The sequence below is a fragment of the Canis lupus genome, chromosome 10 (genome assembly GCF_011100685.1).
Source record: "Canis lupus familiaris isolate Mischka breed German Shepherd chromosome 10, alternate assembly UU_Cfam_GSD_1.0, whole genome shotgun sequence".
Taxonomy (NCBI): Eukaryota; Metazoa; Chordata; class Mammalia; order Carnivora; family Canidae; genus Canis; species Canis lupus.
This window is the reverse complement of record NC_049231.1, coordinates 57,788,373-57,805,971: the sequence shown is the minus strand read 5'-3', so window position 1 is coordinate 57,805,971 and position 17,599 is coordinate 57,788,373. Positions and strand designations below refer to the sequence as shown.

The following is a 17,599-nucleotide window of genomic DNA, read 5'->3' as shown; positions in this document are numbered from 1 at the left end:
TTCAAAGCCTCCTCCTCTTTTAGAAGACTGATCCCTGTGTACAACCACAAAAGAAGTTTTATTTTAAATGAAAATATTTCAAGAAAGTGTAAACATTTCAAAAACCCTGAACATCATCTCTTTAAAACAGAACAAAGCCATGAAAAGGTAAAAGCTCGTGATTTTAATGAGGGTTGACAATGATAATGGAAAGCTACCTTTCATACAATAGTCTGTTCATTGGTGATAGCTCAGGCCTGTCTGCTAAGCCACCTATTTCATAACCAAAACAGAGTAAGTGGATTTTAATACAAAACCTTAAGTGATTCCACAACATTCTAAATTTCGACCGATACCATCATCTTATACAATGACCCAAAACCCAAATGTATGGATTGCTTCTCTCCAGAGGAAACTTTTATGTTAGTTGTCAAAGAAAGAAGGAGAAAATTGGTTAAAGGATGGTTTTATGCTCTTCCTGAGCAAGTATTAGTCAGCCAATTCCAAAATCAAATCAAAGACATAATTACCCTGTTAAAAAAAAAAAAAGAACAAATTTAAGAAGAGAAAATGTTAATATGGTCTGAAATTCCCAGTAGCATAATCAACCAAAAACAAGTCCAAAAATTTCCTCCAAATTTTAATCCATGTTAATTACAAATGACAAATATATTTAATATAAACCATAATAGTCTGAACTAATTTGACTGAGCATGCAGTGCAGCGTTGGCAAGGTCAGGCTTTTGTGTTCAATTAACTGTTCATTTAAGCTGACTTTAAAGAAACTGTTTTGTGAGAAGGAACAATGATCCCACTATCCCTAAGAACAACTAACTGACATTAAAATTTAAATAATCTAATTCAGGTTACATTTCATTAGACTCCTAAGGACACACAACTCATGCAAAAGTCTACTTGTAAATTGATTCTATTCATCACAATTCTGTAACACTTTCTCTGAGCCAATTTGCACAATGAATTGAAGGTATCAGGAGTGTGGCCAGTACAGGAAAATCCATCTACTAGGGAAAATGACCATGACTAGTGGTGGTAGAAGAAACAAATAACCACAATGGTGATAGGAGGTGTCTTGACACATAGGGCGATACCCATAGACCGAGGGCCTGAATACCAAACCCTAGCTGTTATAAGGTATGAAAAAATTAAGGGCGATCCCCTCATTGAAGCAGATCTCTTCTTTCTGATTCTCTTTTATTGGAATGGAAGAAAATTTCAGTAACCTAAGAAACAAAGATAGGCTGAAGGGGTTTTCACTATTCCTAATTCTTGTCCAAATATGTAGGAGCAAGTATTCTCCATGCATTCATTACCTAACGTGCTCCTACCCTCTCCCTGCAGGTGAGAGTTTTCAGTTTTTCAAATAACTCAGAACCTCGAAACAGCTCAGGTCACTTGGTTCCTGGGGAAGATTTTTTTTAAAAGATTTTATTTATTTATTCATGAGACACACAGACACACACACAGAATCAGAGACACAGGCAGAGGGAGAAGCCGACTCCGTGCAGGGAGCCTGAAGTGGGACTCAATCCCAGGTCTCCAGGATGAGGCCCTGGGCTGAAGGTGGCGCTAAACCACTGAGCCACCCAGGCTGCCTCCTGGGGAAGATATAGAAGAGATGCCTGCTATCTATATCAGCAAGACTGGGTGCGCATTCCAGAGGAGGGAACTATTCTAAACCGTTACTGCTTTCCTCAGAGCAGAAAATAAGAAGTCAGTCATGGAATCTGCCAGTCACAGATTTCTTAATGAATATATAGTAATGAGGAAGAGGTGTTTTCTTGAGCTTTTCCTCTACCTACTCATTTCAGTCCTGAGGTCTGCAAATTAAACTTAAAAAAGAGATCAACAGGAGAAAAGACATACAAATCTTATCAATGTTAATATTTTTACATGCATAGCAGCTTCATAAAAAAGAAGCAAAAGCCGAAGGAAGTAGATTCAGGGGTTGTACATTTTAAGAAAGGGCAATCAATTGTAAAAATAATAATAATAATAATAAAATTAAAATAAAGCCGCCAGACAAAGTAACGGAGGTTTGGATTTCTTGAGGTGATACTCTGTGGGAAAATGAGAAGGAAATACATGATGGAAACTAATGGATGACTTATTTTAGTAAGGTATATTTATGCAGACTCATCTTAATGCCAACCCTCCATCTCTGGATAATGGTCACGCTCCTCATCCTGGTACAGTAGATGGCATGAATCTATTTTAGGGGAAATTTTACAAAAGGAAAGGGAATGTTATGCTCTGCTTTAAGGCAGATAAGAAGAGGGCAGAGAGGGACGCCTGAGTGGCTCAGCGGTTGAACGCCTGCCTTTGGATTCCCGGGTTCAAGTCCCACATCGGGCTCCTCGCATGGAGCCTGCTTCTCCCTTTGCCTGTGTCTCTGCCTCTCTCGCTGTGTGTCTTTCATATAAATAAATAAATAAATAAATAAATAAATAAATAAATAAATAAATAAAATATTTAAAGAAGAAGAAGAATTCAAGTAGACTTTTTAACTAATCACTAAGGGCTGAGTGTGGACTAAAACCCCTTGGGAACTGCAGACACAGGAATTCACAACATCTCACAGACTCTCCTTGGATTTCACTGAGTACTCATAAAAAAGACTAGGGTACAAGCAAGACTCCCGAGAAAGATGCATGCCTGGGGCAGACACACAGTAGCCACTGTGGAGAAAGCAAAAGCCCTATCTAGGATATCTAGGATCCTATCTAGGATTCCTATCTCTCCATGGTAATCAAAGCTTTATGCAGTATGGAATGTGACAAATGCTGTTACTCCTAAGGCACTGTGAAAACCCACTGCATGTGGAGGAAGGACAGAACATAACTTTTTATCCCTGGCCCAGAATTACAGCTGGGAGAGGGGCAGGTGCACTAAGAATCCAGGGATACAGTACTTTCCTAAAACCAAGGGTTAGTCGGAACAGCAGAGAATAGCATGCCCCTCACCTCCCACCTCCAGGGTAACAAGCTTCTCCTAACAGGTAATGGTGGTCTACTGCTAGGAGAGAGGCCAGAGCATGCTCTCAGAAGAGCAGTACAAAGGGAAGCAAGGAGCAGAGGGCACACTCAGAGGAGTTCTAAAGAGAATTTAATGAAGAGACTATTTGTAGAGGGTAAAGCTGATTCTGGAATGAACAATGAAGAATGGTGAAGGCACTGAGTGATGACCAATAGTAGGAAATTCTGAAGACTTAGAGTGGCAAGAAGAAACAGAATAATTGGAGTGATAGCTAGAGCCAAACAAGCAGGACAACCTGGCAAATGATGCAATGATAGGTGGTTGTAGTCACTGCTACAGCATACAGAATTATGGTTTTATACTTTTAGTTTCTCTTTCACCTTACCCTCTGATCTCCTGCTGGTGTCTCTCATTGGTTAACCCAACCAAAAAAAAAAAAAAAAAAAAAGAGCCAGGGAGGTGGATGTATTAACCATACATCATTCCCAAAAGGGCACAGAGAAGAGCCAAGGGTATGGGTGGAGTGGGTGCAAATGGAAAATACCCAGCATAATACAACCTAGCTTGGCTGTTGCATCAATGCTGGCTCCATCTCCATAGCCTTGGCAGCCTCTTCCTCCTCAGGACTCAGACCTGGGCATTCTCTTTTATCTCTACCATGTTTCTAAGTGATTAAAGCATTTCTGTGGCTTACCATATCACTGGTATGCTGATTACTCTTATATTTACACTAGTCCTTTCCTTTGTGCTCAGATCCAACTGTCTTGACAGCTGCTCTCAGGTGCCTCAGACACTGCATTTCTGATCCATCTAAACCTGTTAGTAGTCTTAATTTACACCTCCCAGTATCCAATTCATCAACAAGTTCTATTAATTCCAACACTAAAATATATTACAAATCTCTCCATCCTTTCTCCTTGTCACCCTTGCCATCACATTACTCCATTTCTACACCTCTCTGTTATCCTCCTCCAATCCGTTCTAGACTCAGCTTCCAGACGGATCATCTTAAAATATAGACTATGTCATGCCACTTCCCAGTTTAAACTTTCCAGTGTATCCCTCTCCTACTTCATCTCCACCACACTCCTACTTACTACTCTCTAGCCACACCAGCTTTTCCAAGTCCTCACAGAAGTCAAATTCTCTCCCAACTCAGGGACAATCTACCCCCACAACTCACAGCTCTCACCTGCCCCCATGTTTCAGAACCTGTCTCTTTTTCATCATTCAGGGCAGCTTAAATGTCTCGGCAGAGAGTTTTTCCCTGACTACCTTATTTTCTTCCATCCCATTCTTCTCTGTCTTCTCACCTGGTTTATTTCCTTCTTACTACTAATCACACTCTAATTTTTCTTTTCATTTCTTTTGTTGTGTTTTTGTCATTCTCTCATACTAGACTTCAAGCTCCATAAAGAAGGGATTACTACGTCCATGACTGTCTTGACACACCTATATCCCCTGAGCCTAGCGTGGTACCTGGCATAAAGCAGGTATTCCATGGGCCAGAGACTATGCTAAGTTACATAAAAATAAGAGTGTACTTTAAAAAATTATTTTTTTTAAATTTTTATTTATTTATGATAGTCACAGAGAGAGAGAGAGAGAGAGAGGCAGAGACACAGGCAGAGGGAGAAGCAGGCTCCATGCACCGGGAGCCCGACGTGGGATTCGATCCCGGGTCTCCAGGATCGCGCCCTGGGCCAAAGGCAGGCACTAAACCGCTGCGCCACCCAGGGATCCCAAAATAAGAGTGTACTTAAATCTGCCTAACAACCCTAAGAGGTAGATTTTTTTTTTTATCCTTTTCACTTTTTTTTAAAATTTTTTATTTATTTATGATAGTCACACACAGACAGAGAGAGAGGCAGAGACATAGGCAGAGGGAGAAGCAGGCTCCATGCACCGGGAGCCCGATGTGGGACTCCATCCCGGGACTCCAGGATGGTGCCCTGGGCCAAAGACAGGCGCCAAACCGCTGCGCCACCCAGGGATCCCTCCTTTTCACTTTATAAGTAAGGAAACTGAGACGTAGTAAGGGTAAGCAACTTATCAAGTCACATGTTTAGGAGGCGGCAGGTGAGATTTGAACCTAGACAATCTGATGCCAGAGCCAGCACTTTTAACCACTATACAATACATACTCCCACACTCATTTCCATGGATGGAAATAAATGACTGTATAAATTAATTAATAAAGTGGAAAGATAGACATAGACCATACCCACAGGTCAGTGTGGGGAAGTCAGAGGCTAGTATTGAAGTCTTCCAGTAGTAAGATCTGAAAACTGATTGTGCCAGACTGACACACTGGAGAGAATATGTACGAAGAACACAGAATCATCCATACAAAGACACAGAGGCAGGAGAGAAGGTTGTATGTTAAAGGGGAACAAGTAGCTCAGTTTCCTTGAAGTATAAAATGAGAGGAAGGAAGAAAATACGTAGTAAGTAAAAATAGATGAAGCTATTAAATAAGGACAGTTTATAGTCAACACAAAACACAGATTAGAAAGTGACTGAAGAAAATTAATCAGAATGGAGACACAATTAGGTTTGCAATTTAGAAAGATCCCTCTGGCTACACTCCTTCAAGAGAAAAAAAACTTCATGGACCCCCTTGGTGTCCACTGATATTTTGTGTACAAATATGTAAGAAGACACAAAGTCCTTTATCTTGTGCCTCTTATACAGTCATAAAGCTAAAATAATTGTATATACTTTATAAATCAAACTACAAACCAAATTAAATTTTATTAACAGTAATTTAATGCAGTGATGCTTTACTTAAATAAAATTGCTACTCAGAGCTGGCAGTGCTATTAAATATTTTGATGCACATTCATCGGAGTTTAAAAAAGAGAAAAGAAGATCTGAGAAATATTGCTGGTAGATTTATTTATTTATTTATTTATTTATCCTCACTGAACTTTTGTTTTAATGGGTCTCAAAATTCTGTGACAGATTTTTGGTCACGTTGTTTCCATTAAAAAGTACTGATTTTGGGGATCCCAGATGTTTGGAGCCAGGGGGTCTTGGCCTAGAGAAGTCTGTCTCTGCTAGTCTAGAATATGCATATGAAAGCTTTGTCAGTCATTCTTATCTAGTCCTTCCTTAGATGTTATCTATTCTAAAGGAATCATTAAGTCTTTGTCCCTTACAAGAGGGAAATATACTATTTGCAGGTATAAGGTGGAGGTGCAGGTCCTAGCAAGAATGGAAGCAGGGAAAGGAGCAAAAACCATATTTTTATATAGTCCTTCAGTTTCCCTATCTCACAACCACAAGATTTTAAGCATTTTATATTTCTGTTCCTGTGTTAGTCTTAAAATGCTTTATGTAGAGACTGCTTTTAGGCAAACAGGGTAAGCAATGGAATGTAGAAAGGGCCCAGAGCAACCCTGGCTGAATATAGACAGGCCAATGGGGCCTAAGTAACCAATGGGCTACTTACAACCAGCCACAGTTACCAAAAAAGTGAAAATTCCATATATTGTCACACCCTTTCATCTTCCCCCTTTAAAAACAGACCCTACTCACTGCCTCCTTCCACAGTCTTTTCTTTGTTGTTCTGCTGGCCACCCAAGTGCAGTGTATTCAGTAAACTTCTATCTCCTACGTTCTGCCTTGTGTGAATCTTTTTACTGCCCATGTCACCAGCTTCCACCCAATCATTGCCCCACAATTGGGGGCCCCCATCCAATCAAGAGAGACACCAAACAATATAAACAGCCTGGATCATCTTAAGACTATTTCATAACAAATTTCAATACCCACATTTGCCTTTAAATTTATGAAACAATTACTACCATATCAATTATTTTGGGTGGGTGTGAGAAAACAGGGGGACTTAAATATTGTTTTCCAGTATTTCCAGCTGGACGAAAGCTTAACAGATCCATGGAGCTCTACAGGAAAGAGGGTTGTTTGGTATTTCAAATGGAGGAAACTAGATGGAAAATTAAGAAAAGGGTGGTGAATAGCTGCCGTCTATTGAGCGCTGACAATGTTGCCAGGTATTGTGATAAACATCTTACATCCTCTGTCGTATTTGATCTTAACAAAAACCTTAGAAGATTTATATTAGTATCCATTTTTATAAATGAGGAAACAGACTTAAGAGAGAGAGAGAGGGTCAAACAACTAGGAAGTGGCAGAGTTAAAACTGGGACCACTCAAGACCAAATTTATGTTCTAAACTATTAGGCAAATCAACACCACCTGTTATGAAATGATTAACTAGTACTTAAGTGCTTTACCAAAAGAAGATTTAGTATTCTTAGTTTATAAATCCAAAGTCATGCTTGTATTATGGCAAGTAGATTATGATAAATTCGTCATTAGGACAGGTTTCAATAGGTTGGTCAGGAAAACACTGGTACCAGGAGTTAAGCCAACTGTAGAGAAAGAGGTAAAAAAACTTCTTTAACACTAAGTATCTGGCAGCCCCGGTGGCTCAGCTGTTTAGCGCTGCCTTCAGCCTAGGGCCTGATCCCGGAGTCCTGGGATTGAGTCCCACATCGGGCGCCCTGCATGGAGCCTGCTTCTCCCTCTGCCTGTGTCTCTGCCTCTTTCTCTCTCTATCTCTCTCTCATGAATAAGTAAAATCTTAAAACACACACACACACACACACACACACACACACACACACACACACTAAATATCCCTAGCTGTGTTGGTAGTAATCCTTTCTATTGACATGGAAATTCCAAATCAGTGCTAACAGCTCCTGGAAACCAAGGTGCCAGGGAGCTACTTTACCATTAAAACATTCATGTGTTTCAAGTTCAAATCCTTAGTTCTTAAAACCACGTTGGATTTTGTGGTTTGGATTTCTCAGAGGAAGGAGATTATGACTTAAAAGAGAACTATGACCCTCATAATAATAATAAAAAATTATCATTGGTTCATACAAGGAACTATATAAAGATGTTCTAAGACAGGATTAAGAGGGATGGGAGAGATTTCTTTACCCCCGGAACATTTATCAAATTCCAAAAACTATTTTTCTTCATCTTCCAAAACATTTCTTTTAAATAGTAGTTGGCATTTTTCATTTAATAAGAGTTGGTTTAAAGAACAGTAATATTTGGTCAAAAGGGGCAGAGAGATGAATTGCCAAATATTAACAAGTGGAAATGAAGATGAATAACAAATGAGGTCAAAGATAACCTAAAATGATGATATAGGTCAATAAGAAATGAAATTCACTTACTAGAAACAAATTTACATAAACCTTCACAAGAATATTTGTGTGAAATTTATAAAATAAAAAACAGGGCAGGGATCCCTGGGTGGCGCAGCGGTTTGGCGCCTGCCTTTGGCCCAGGGCGCGATCCTGGAGACCCGGGATCGAATCCCACGTCGGGCTCCCGGTGCATGGAGCCTGCTTCTCCCTCTGCCTGTGTCTCTGCCCCCCCCCCCCTTTCTCTCTCTCTGTGACTATCAAAAATAAATAAAAAATTTAAAAAAAAAAAAAAAAAAAAAAAAAAAAAAAAAACAGGGCAGAGGAGGGGGAGACCTCTTTCCATGGTCCACTACACAAATTGTCCTCTAATTCTCAGTTCACAGAAGCCACATAATAATGTGTTGTCTGATGGCTTCTATTATTACTATTTACATCCTTCTAGGACTTCCTTTCATACTACGATAGCACACACACAAAAGGCATTAACTTTCCAATTGCCTTTCCCCGGCGGATGCTCAAATAGGAAAGATCGGTTGTCACGATTTGCGTTCAAATAGGCTTGACCCTCTCTAGTCTCCGTAGAAGGCGACTTGGGTACCGCGGCCACGGGTTCCCCCGCCCCCAGCACCGCGGAAACGAAACTGCCGCAGGCCCCGCCCCGCGCCTGCGGAGCGAGCCAATCGGGGTGCAGCCCGCGGTGGTCGCGTGCCGGGTGTCATGGCGGCCTGCAGGCGTTGCTGCTCGTGCCTCCGGCTCCGGCCGCTCCGCGAGGGCCCCGTCGGTCTGCCAGGGCGGGGTCGGGCGCTCACCCAGTTGCAGGTGCGAGCACTATGGAGTGGCACGGGGTTCCGAGCTGTGGCCGTGGACTTAGGCAGCAGGTAAGGAGCAGTTTGCGTTCTCTGTCATTTCCAAGGCGCCCTGCCCCGGCAGCCCGAGGGGCAGTCACCCACCAGGCTAGGAATCCGGCAGCGCAGGTCTCTTGCCCTTCTTTATCCCAAACCTAAATGCCAGATGTCCCGTTCTGGGTTTGAGTCTGTCTCCCGGCCCCTCCCCCTTCCCGCGCCGTCTCAGCCTCGTGTCCTTTGCTCCTGTGTCCTCCCTTTCACCCTGTTCCGGCTTCCTTGACTCAGCTGCGTCTGTCCAGCACGACTTTCATCCCCTTTATTTGCCGGCATTCCTGGAAGTGGGCAACATTCCACTTCAGGAGGAGTGGACGGGGGATGCTTAGGTCATCCAGTCCGTTTTATTGCCGAAATGCAGGGCCAATTTGACCTTAGGTAGTAGGAAGGGAAGGAAAACGTAGGTTTATTGGACGCTAGGAATGTGACACATACTATAAACCTGCACTAAAGGTGCTTTTACCCCATTTCATACTTAAAACAGAGGCTCCAAAGGGGTAACGTTCTCAGAGTCACCTACTTTGAGACTCAGTGGATTTTGTATTTCTTTCCAAACCTATACTTTTTCCATGTGTCCGGTTGCCATAATTCACATCTAAAATTACTTTTTAAAAATTTTTAAAAAGATTTTTATTTATTCATGAGAGACAGAGGCAGAGGGAGAAGCAGGCTCCATGCAGGGAGCCCGACGTGGGACTGGATCCCGGGTCCCCAGGATCAGGCCCTGGGCTGAAAGCGGCGCTAAACCGCTGAGCCACCGGGGCTGCCCTAAAATTACTTTTTAAAAACGGATCATTTTTAGAGTGAATGAAATTGCTAATGCTTACTTTATATATCTACATTTTTTTAAAATGTACTTTAAAATTTTTGACCCTACTTTGTACGAAAAGCTGAAAAAAATCTGCCATTGATTAAAGGTCTTCCTTTCTAACTTACTGAATGACTGATCCTGAACAAGTTGCTTAACTTTTTTGTCGCAAAATGAGAAGACTGGTCTACGTTAAGGGTTAGATTTTTCAGTAAGGGGCCAGATAGTAAATACTTAAAGCTTTGTGGGCTACATACTGTCTGTTACATACATGTGTGTGTTTACAAAACCTTTAGAAATATATAATAAAAATTATCTGAAAGGCTGTACAGAAGCAGGCTATATAGTTTGTTGATCCCTAGACTAGATCTCTAAGGCACTTTCCACCTCTGGCATTCTTTGATTCTGATTTTTTGAGGGAGAGAATCTCTTCCATTTTTCAATGACTTAATAGTCTTTGAAGAAATACCTCAGAACCTGCTGTGTGCTAAATGGACTCTTTTAAGGGTCGCAAAGCAACAGTATTAGCTCCTGCCTTCCAAATTTTCCATAAATAATCTACTTTAAATATTTCATTTATAGTCAACCTGGATCTCTTGTACTTAGTTCTTCTTGAGCCTGTGCATAACAACTAGATTCATGAATATCATACCAGCTGGGTAAATCAATTCTTTCATCTTTGTATTAAGTTTGTTTTTTTGTAGCATTTATTGAATTTGACTATATACCATTCATTTTTATATTTGTTACCATGTGTATTATATTGTAGATATATATTGTAAATATGCTTTAGATTATAATTGTATTTTTCAAATGCTGTACTTAATATTCAGAGGTATCTCTGAGGCAGCTGTTTAATTTTCATTTCAACAAGCTTTTATTGAGCATCTACTATGTACAGGGTACAGTAGATACAGAGTCTGAGAGCGAGTAAGATAAACACAGGTGCAGTACTGGGAAAATCACTGTAGCAGAGGTGTGAATGGGGTACCAAAGGAGCACAAAGGCATATTTATTACCCCACCCTAAAGCTTGCCATCAAAGGTGAATCTTGAAGGGGGAGGAGGAGAAATTAGCAGGAAGAAAGTGGTAAGTGCAATTACAGGGAGGTAAGAGTGCATTTTGAGTAGCTACAAATAGCTCACTATTGATGAAGCAAAAGGTGAAATGTGAGGTTAGCATAAAAGGTAAAACCAAATGACAGGCAGAGGCTGAATCATAAAGATATTTGTCTTTTTAGTTTTTTCTTGGTAGGAGTTGGAGGAAGGTGGTTTGTTACATTCCACATTATTGTGCAGATGTTTCTAAAAATGTTTTGTTTTTAAACATCTCTCCCTAGAGTTCTACCGCCTGTGGCAGCCAGCTCTGCTCTTCCTCAGCTACCTTTTCCCATCCTTCTACCCACCAATAGAAATTACTGCTCATCCTAATCCTTTTTATTTGTTTTCTTTTTTTAAAAAAAAGATTTTATTTATTCATTCATGAGAGACACGAGAGAGAGGCAGAGGACAGGCAGAGGGAGAAGCAGGCTCCATGAGGGAGCCCGATGGAGGACTAGATCCCGGAACTCCAGGATCACGCCCCTGGGCCGAAGGCAGGTGCCAAACCGCTGAGCCACTCAGGGATCCCCTTATTTGTTGTTTTCAAGGTTTTTTTTTTTTTTTTTTGTTTTTTTAGTTATTCATTCACATTAGGTAAACATTCACATGGTTAAACATTTTTAAAAGCTCAAAAACCTAAAATACTACAGAGTAAATTAATAAAGAGATAAAATCAACCATGACGTATAAAAGTAATAACAAATTAGCACCAAAAACACAACTAAAAGTGCATGAACAGGAAAAAATTACATAGGTCAGTTAATATCAGGTGAGATCATGAGATATACTGAAAAGAAACCGCCTGCTTCTTTGTGTAGTATAAATTGCACACACCTGGAAGAAAAAGAGTGCAGATTCGGGCAATCACCAAGGCAGGACTGTAAGATTGTCTGGTGGATGGCCTAAGATCTCTAATGGAGACACTGAGTAGACTCAACAGAGGGAACAAAGAAGGCAGGAGGATGTGGTGTTTGAATAAACGTAAAGGGAAGCGTACATGTATGAGAATAGCTGGGGGTATTGCAGACTTGTTTTTCTCACTGATTCAGTCAGTTCCCATTGTAAATAGGTTAGCTTTAGAAGCTTAACAGTGTTTCCTCAGCTCCATTTCTCTGCCTGCTAATATAATTTGGAAGGGCTGGTTCTTAACAGGGGAGTGAGTGATCTACTCCTTGCCTCAGGCTTTGTAAGTATGTGTGCTCTTTTTGGTATATTGCTAGTCCCTACATAGGTGGGGCCACGTGACTAGTGTTCACCAGTGGAACTTAATAAAAAGTGATAGATGTCATCTGCAGACTGAAGAATTATTTTATTCCAGTGATGCTTATTGTTATTCAGAGAACACCCATGTTCTTAACCTCTGTTCTCTACTGCCTTCTCTTGGTCCTCTGTGCAAATTATAACTTCATTAAAGAATAAAAACTTACATGGGTGACGGGCACTGGGGGTTATTCTGTATGTTAGTAAATTGAACACCAATAAAAATAAATTAAAAAAAAATAAAAACTTACTATCGCTGAGGATATACAAAAGAATATGCCACTGAAAGTAATCCCAAAAATTCTGGGGCAAGATCCCCATTAATGGAAAAAACTAGAACTTTCACAGCTCCTTTTCTCTGTGTTGGACTCACTTCAATTTATTTAGAGATGATCTCCTTCCTTTCATAGGGATCATTCAGAAATTACATTATTAGATGGAATGCCACTTCCTGGTAGGTCTTGAGAAGTACTGGTAACATATTCTGGATTAAATAAAATTTCAAGACCCCAGATTTACTTTTACACATAAAACATTAATATTGATTTTAGCTGTAGTTTGCTTGAGGCTACAGAGTGTGACTGGCTCTGAGCATCTCATTCCCTCCACTTACTATGCCATCTCCTTATCTCTGCACCTTACTCCATCTGTCACGGTAAACCCATTTTATTGTAGGCTGTCATCACAACATCTGTGGTGAATGGTAATAGAAACCCAACTAGAATTTCTCAAATATTTCTTGTGGTTAAAAAAAATCCTCAAAATTTTTCAAAGTTAGGACTGAAAGTACAAGTGAACATGCCTCTTTTTTTTGGCTTTCAAATTTAACAAAATGAGTCTGTTAAATAGATAAATAGGCTTTTCATGAACTCAGGTTTCTGACAAAAGTGTTTAATGGGTAGAAATATTGAGTTCTCTCCTTATCCTTTTTGCATGTGAAGGATAGGGGGGCAGGGCATTTGTGGTGTGTGTGTGTGTGTGTGTGTGTGTGTGTATTCAGCACTGGACCATGATAAAATGTTTCTGAAGCAGCCTTCATGAGACAGAACATCTTCCTCAGTATCTTCAGAAGGCAGAATTGGTTTGGCTTCACAATACACTTATGAATATTGGTTTCTTTGATACTGATCTGTTTCAAGCCTTCAGTAACCTCTTTTTATACTCTGCAGAAGCTGGGGAATAAAACTGATAATACCGCCTATTTCCTATCTATAAAGACAGCTTTATTAATATATAATTTACATACCATACAATTTACCCATTTAGAATGTACAATTCAATGGTTGTCAATTATATGTCATATGTCAGTTATATGACATTTGGTCTTTTGTTACTGCCTTCTTTAAGTTAATTATGTTTCCAAGTTATATCCATGTTGTAACACATAGCAATACTTCATTTTTTAAAAAGGTTTATTTATTTATTTTTAGAGAGAGAGAGCTCCAGAGTGGGGGAAGGGGCAGAGGAAGAGAATCTTTCAAGTAGACTCCTTGCTGAGTGAGGAGCCTGATTTGGAGAGTGGGGGGTTCCATCCTATGACGCATGAATTCACAACCTAAGCCAAAACCAAGAGTCAGACACCCAACTGACTGAGCCATCCAGGGACCTGAATACTTCATTTTTTAAAAAATTTATTTATTTTAAAATATTTTATTCATGAGACACACCCAGAGCGGGGCGGGGGCGGGGGGCAGAGACACAGGCAGAGGGAGAAGCAGGCTCCATGCAGGGAGCCCGACTTGGGACTTGGGACTCGATCCTGGGTCTCCAGGATCACACCCTGGGCTGAAGGTGGCACTAAACTGCTGAGCCACCCAGGCTGCCCAATACTTTGTTTTTTAAATGGCTGAATAATATTCCATTGTATGCAGGGAGACCACATTTTGCTTATTCATTTATCGGTGGACATATATTTGGATTGTTTCCATTTTGGGACCATTATGAATAATGCAGTGGCTATGAATGTTTCTATGCAAATTTTTGCATGGACATACAAGTTTGCATTTCTTTTGGGTCTTTACCTTGGAGTAGAATTGCTGGATCCTATGGCACTTATGTGTTTAACCTCTTGAAGAATTGCTAGATTCTTTCCCAAAGAAGATGTACCATTGTACCTTTCCATAAATAGTATATGAGGGTTCTAGTTTCTCCATATCCTCATCAACATTTGTTATTGATCTATTTGACTATAATCATCCTAGTAGATATAAAGTATGTCTCATTGTGGTTATGAATGCACTTCTCTGGTGGTTAATGATATTGAGCATATTTTGATATACTTAACTATTTAGTAGATTTTCTTTGGATAGACTTCAAATCCTTTGCCAATTTTAAATTAGATTGTTGGTCTTCTTATTGAGTCGTAAGTATTCTTTCCATATTCTAGATACAGGTTCCTTATCAGATATATGATTTGCAAATTTTTTTTATTCTGTGGGTTTTCTTTCACTTTCTTGGTACCCTTTGAAACATGAAAGTTTTTAATTTTGATAAAGTACAATTTGTTTTTTCTTTTGTCGCTTGTGGTTTTGATGTCATATATAACAAGACATTGTCTAACCCAAGTTTATGAAGATTTACTCATATGTGTTTTCCTATGAATTTTATAATTTTAAGCTCTTACATTTAGTTCTATACTATGTTTTGAGTTGATTTTTTATTTATAGTATGTGGAAGGGGGTCCAACTTTATTAATTTGTCAGTATATGGGTATCTAGTTGTCTTAGCACCTCTGGTTGAAAAGGCTATTCTCCCACTCCCTCCGCCCCCCACTTGTCTTGACACCATTATTTAACATGAAGGTCTTTGTAGGCAATATTTAGGAATTTAATATTTTGTCCTGAAAGCATTGAGGGATACTTTAAAGGATTTTAAGTAGAGAAAGGATCTCATTTGTGTGTTAAAAGGCTACTTTTATTAAGAAGGCAAGGATTGGACAGACTAAACAAAGGTTGTAAATGGAAATTAACATTTACAAACACAGCTTCTTCACCCCCAGAGTACTTTATCTCTCATTCAGATTGCTCCTATGCCTTAGTGTCTATATTTTTCCTTAGGCAGCTCTTAAATTCCCCTAGTACTTTTATTTATTTTATTTATTTTTTAAGATTTATTTATTTATTTATGAGAGATACACAGAGAGAGGCAGAGACATAGGTAGAGGGAGTGTAAGCAGGCTTCATGCAGGGAGCCTGATGTGGGACTGGATCCTAGATTCCGGGATCATGCCCTGAGCCAAAGGCAGACACCCAACTGCCGAGCCACCCAGGATCCCCCCCCCCCCCAGTACTTTTAATAGTGATTGTGAACTCTATCCCCCCTTTTTTTTGTTTTTTGCTAGGTTGGGGTCTCTGCGGCTTAGTTCTTCTATTAGAATAGTAGATTATTTTATATTAAGCTGAGATTTGTATTGATGACCTAAGTCCTTTTGTCTTGAATTTTTATTTTTAAACAGAAAATTAGAAATATCCTCTGGAAAACTGGCCAGATTTGCAGATGGCTCTGCTGTAGTACAGGTAAAAAGTCTAGATTTTTACATTTTTATCTTAAAAATGGTTGTGGAGACTGATACTATTTTTACATCATGTAACTTCTCAGAATTGTGGTACTTTAAGTTAATGCAGACCGTTTCTAGTTTTAGAACCATTCCAAAGAACCACGGAGTCATGAGAGCTGGATATATTAAATGACCTTTAAGATCTGTTTCAAAGTTGGAGTTCTATTTTACCTTTAATAAATTCTGTAATGCTTTTCTAGAGAATATGATTTTACTATTTTAATTGTGATAAGTGAGAAATTTTTCTTTGTATATAGCCTAAATTTCTCCATAAGAAGTAGAAAAATATGATTGGATGTGACTGAGCTATCAATAAGCCTTTTTTTTTTTTTTAAGATTTTATTTATTTATTCATGAGACGGGGGGGGGGTGGGGGGGGCCTGGGGGGGAGCCTGGGTGGGGGGGCAGAGACATAGGCAGAAGGAGAAGCAGGCTCCATGCAGGGAGCCTGGTGTGGGACTCGATCCCAGGACTTCAGGATCAATGCCCTGAGCTGAAAGTAGATGCTTAACCACCCAGGTGTCCCTCAATAAGCCTTTTCTTGATCTTGTAGAAGGGATCAAGTTTGGACTAGTTGTGATTAACTATTTTCATTACGTTGTGTCATGGAATAATCGTTCTCTTTCCTTGTATTTAACTAGAGCAAGGATTGATTCAGTCACTGCTTAGATGTTAATGTCTGATTTTTAAGGAATTTACCAGTGTTGTTTATGTTTAAGTCAGGTGACACTGCGGTGATGGTCACAGCCGTCAGCAAAACAAAACCTTCACCTTCCCAGTTCATGCCTTTGGTGGTAAGTATCTGCTGATTTATCTGAACAGTAATATGGCATAAATGTAGAATTTGTAATATTTCTGTCTGACGTCTAAGGAGTGCACAGTGTAAACTTCGCACAATAAAGAATATTCCTTTGTTGTTTGATGCTTAGTCATTAAAGGAATCTAGACTGATTGCTTCATAACCAGTTCTCATATTAGTAGCAAGCATGCTTTAGAATCTCCCAAGTTGATAAGAACAATGAAGTACATGAAGACTTTGATGTTGAGTAGCAATGAATTCATTGCTTTCATAGGTTTCCCTTCAGAATGAGTCTGCAAGTACATGTTTGGTGAAGAGTAAGGAGTGCTGTAGGAGTTTGTGGCTTCTTTGTGTTATGAAAAGTTTAACAGTTGATACAAAAAAGGGGATGTTTGATGTGACCCGAATAACCCACTGTGGGAAGTAATGAGGCTTTGTAGTTCACTGCTAAGTGGAAGGCTTCTTAAAAATCAATTTACTGAAATATTTCTATCAATTTTCCCTTCCCATAGAGATACAAAATGCTAAAAGTAAATAAAATATCCTCCATTCTTAATCTGGACCATGTTGTGAGCAGCCTCAGGAGAATTAGTATCTGTATAGTGTCATTCTTGGGAAATAGCTTGTTGCCATAAAAAGGAGTCCAATGAACTTTTGTTTTTTCATTACTACTTTAGGTTGACTACAGACAGAAGGCTGCTGCAGCAGGTAGAATTCCCACAAACTATCTCAGAAGAGAGGTTGGATCCTCTGACAAAGAAGTTCTTACAAGTCGAGTAATAGGTAAGATGCTAAGGTAGAGGCAGTAACTCTCTTATGCCTGTGTTAGCATTTCTTCTATCTATATTCGACAGTTCTCTTAAGTTTTCTTCCATTATAGGAACACTGCCTGAGATTGTTTATTTTCTGTATCCCCTCAGATATGGACTCCATGAAAGAGAAAGCTGTTTATTCACTGCTGAATCCAGGGTATTTGGAATACTACCTGGCACAAAATAGGCGTTTATTTTTTTTT

General features: G+C 39.6%; 1 protein-coding gene and 1 long non-coding RNA gene across 2 annotated transcripts in view; one reads left to right on the top strand and one right to left on the bottom strand.

Moving 5' to 3' along the window:
* The window catches only part of LOC119873678, a 111,865-nt gene extending 103,611 nt beyond the window's left edge, over nt 1–8,254 (bottom strand). Inside the window, exon 1 of the long non-coding RNA XR_005365993.1 lies at nt 8,190–8,254. This is a non-coding gene — a long non-coding RNA (uncharacterized LOC119873678). The remainder of the gene's footprint in view (nt 1–8,189) is intronic.
* A 595-nt stretch (nt 8,255–8,849) lies between these two features.
* PNPT1 (polyribonucleotide nucleotidyltransferase 1) overlaps nt 8,850–17,599 on the top strand; it is a 42,773-nt gene continuing 34,023 nt past the window's right edge. Inside the window, exons 1-4 of the mRNA XM_038551300.1 lie at nt 8,850–9,040; nt 15,684–15,744; nt 16,505–16,579; nt 17,262–17,367. Coding sequence (XP_038407228.1) covers nt 8,880–9,040; nt 15,684–15,744; nt 16,505–16,579; nt 17,262–17,367 — 403 coding nt within the window. The 5' untranslated portion in view covers nt 8,850–8,879. The remainder of the gene's footprint in view (nt 9,041–15,683; nt 15,745–16,504; nt 16,580–17,261; nt 17,368–17,599) is intronic.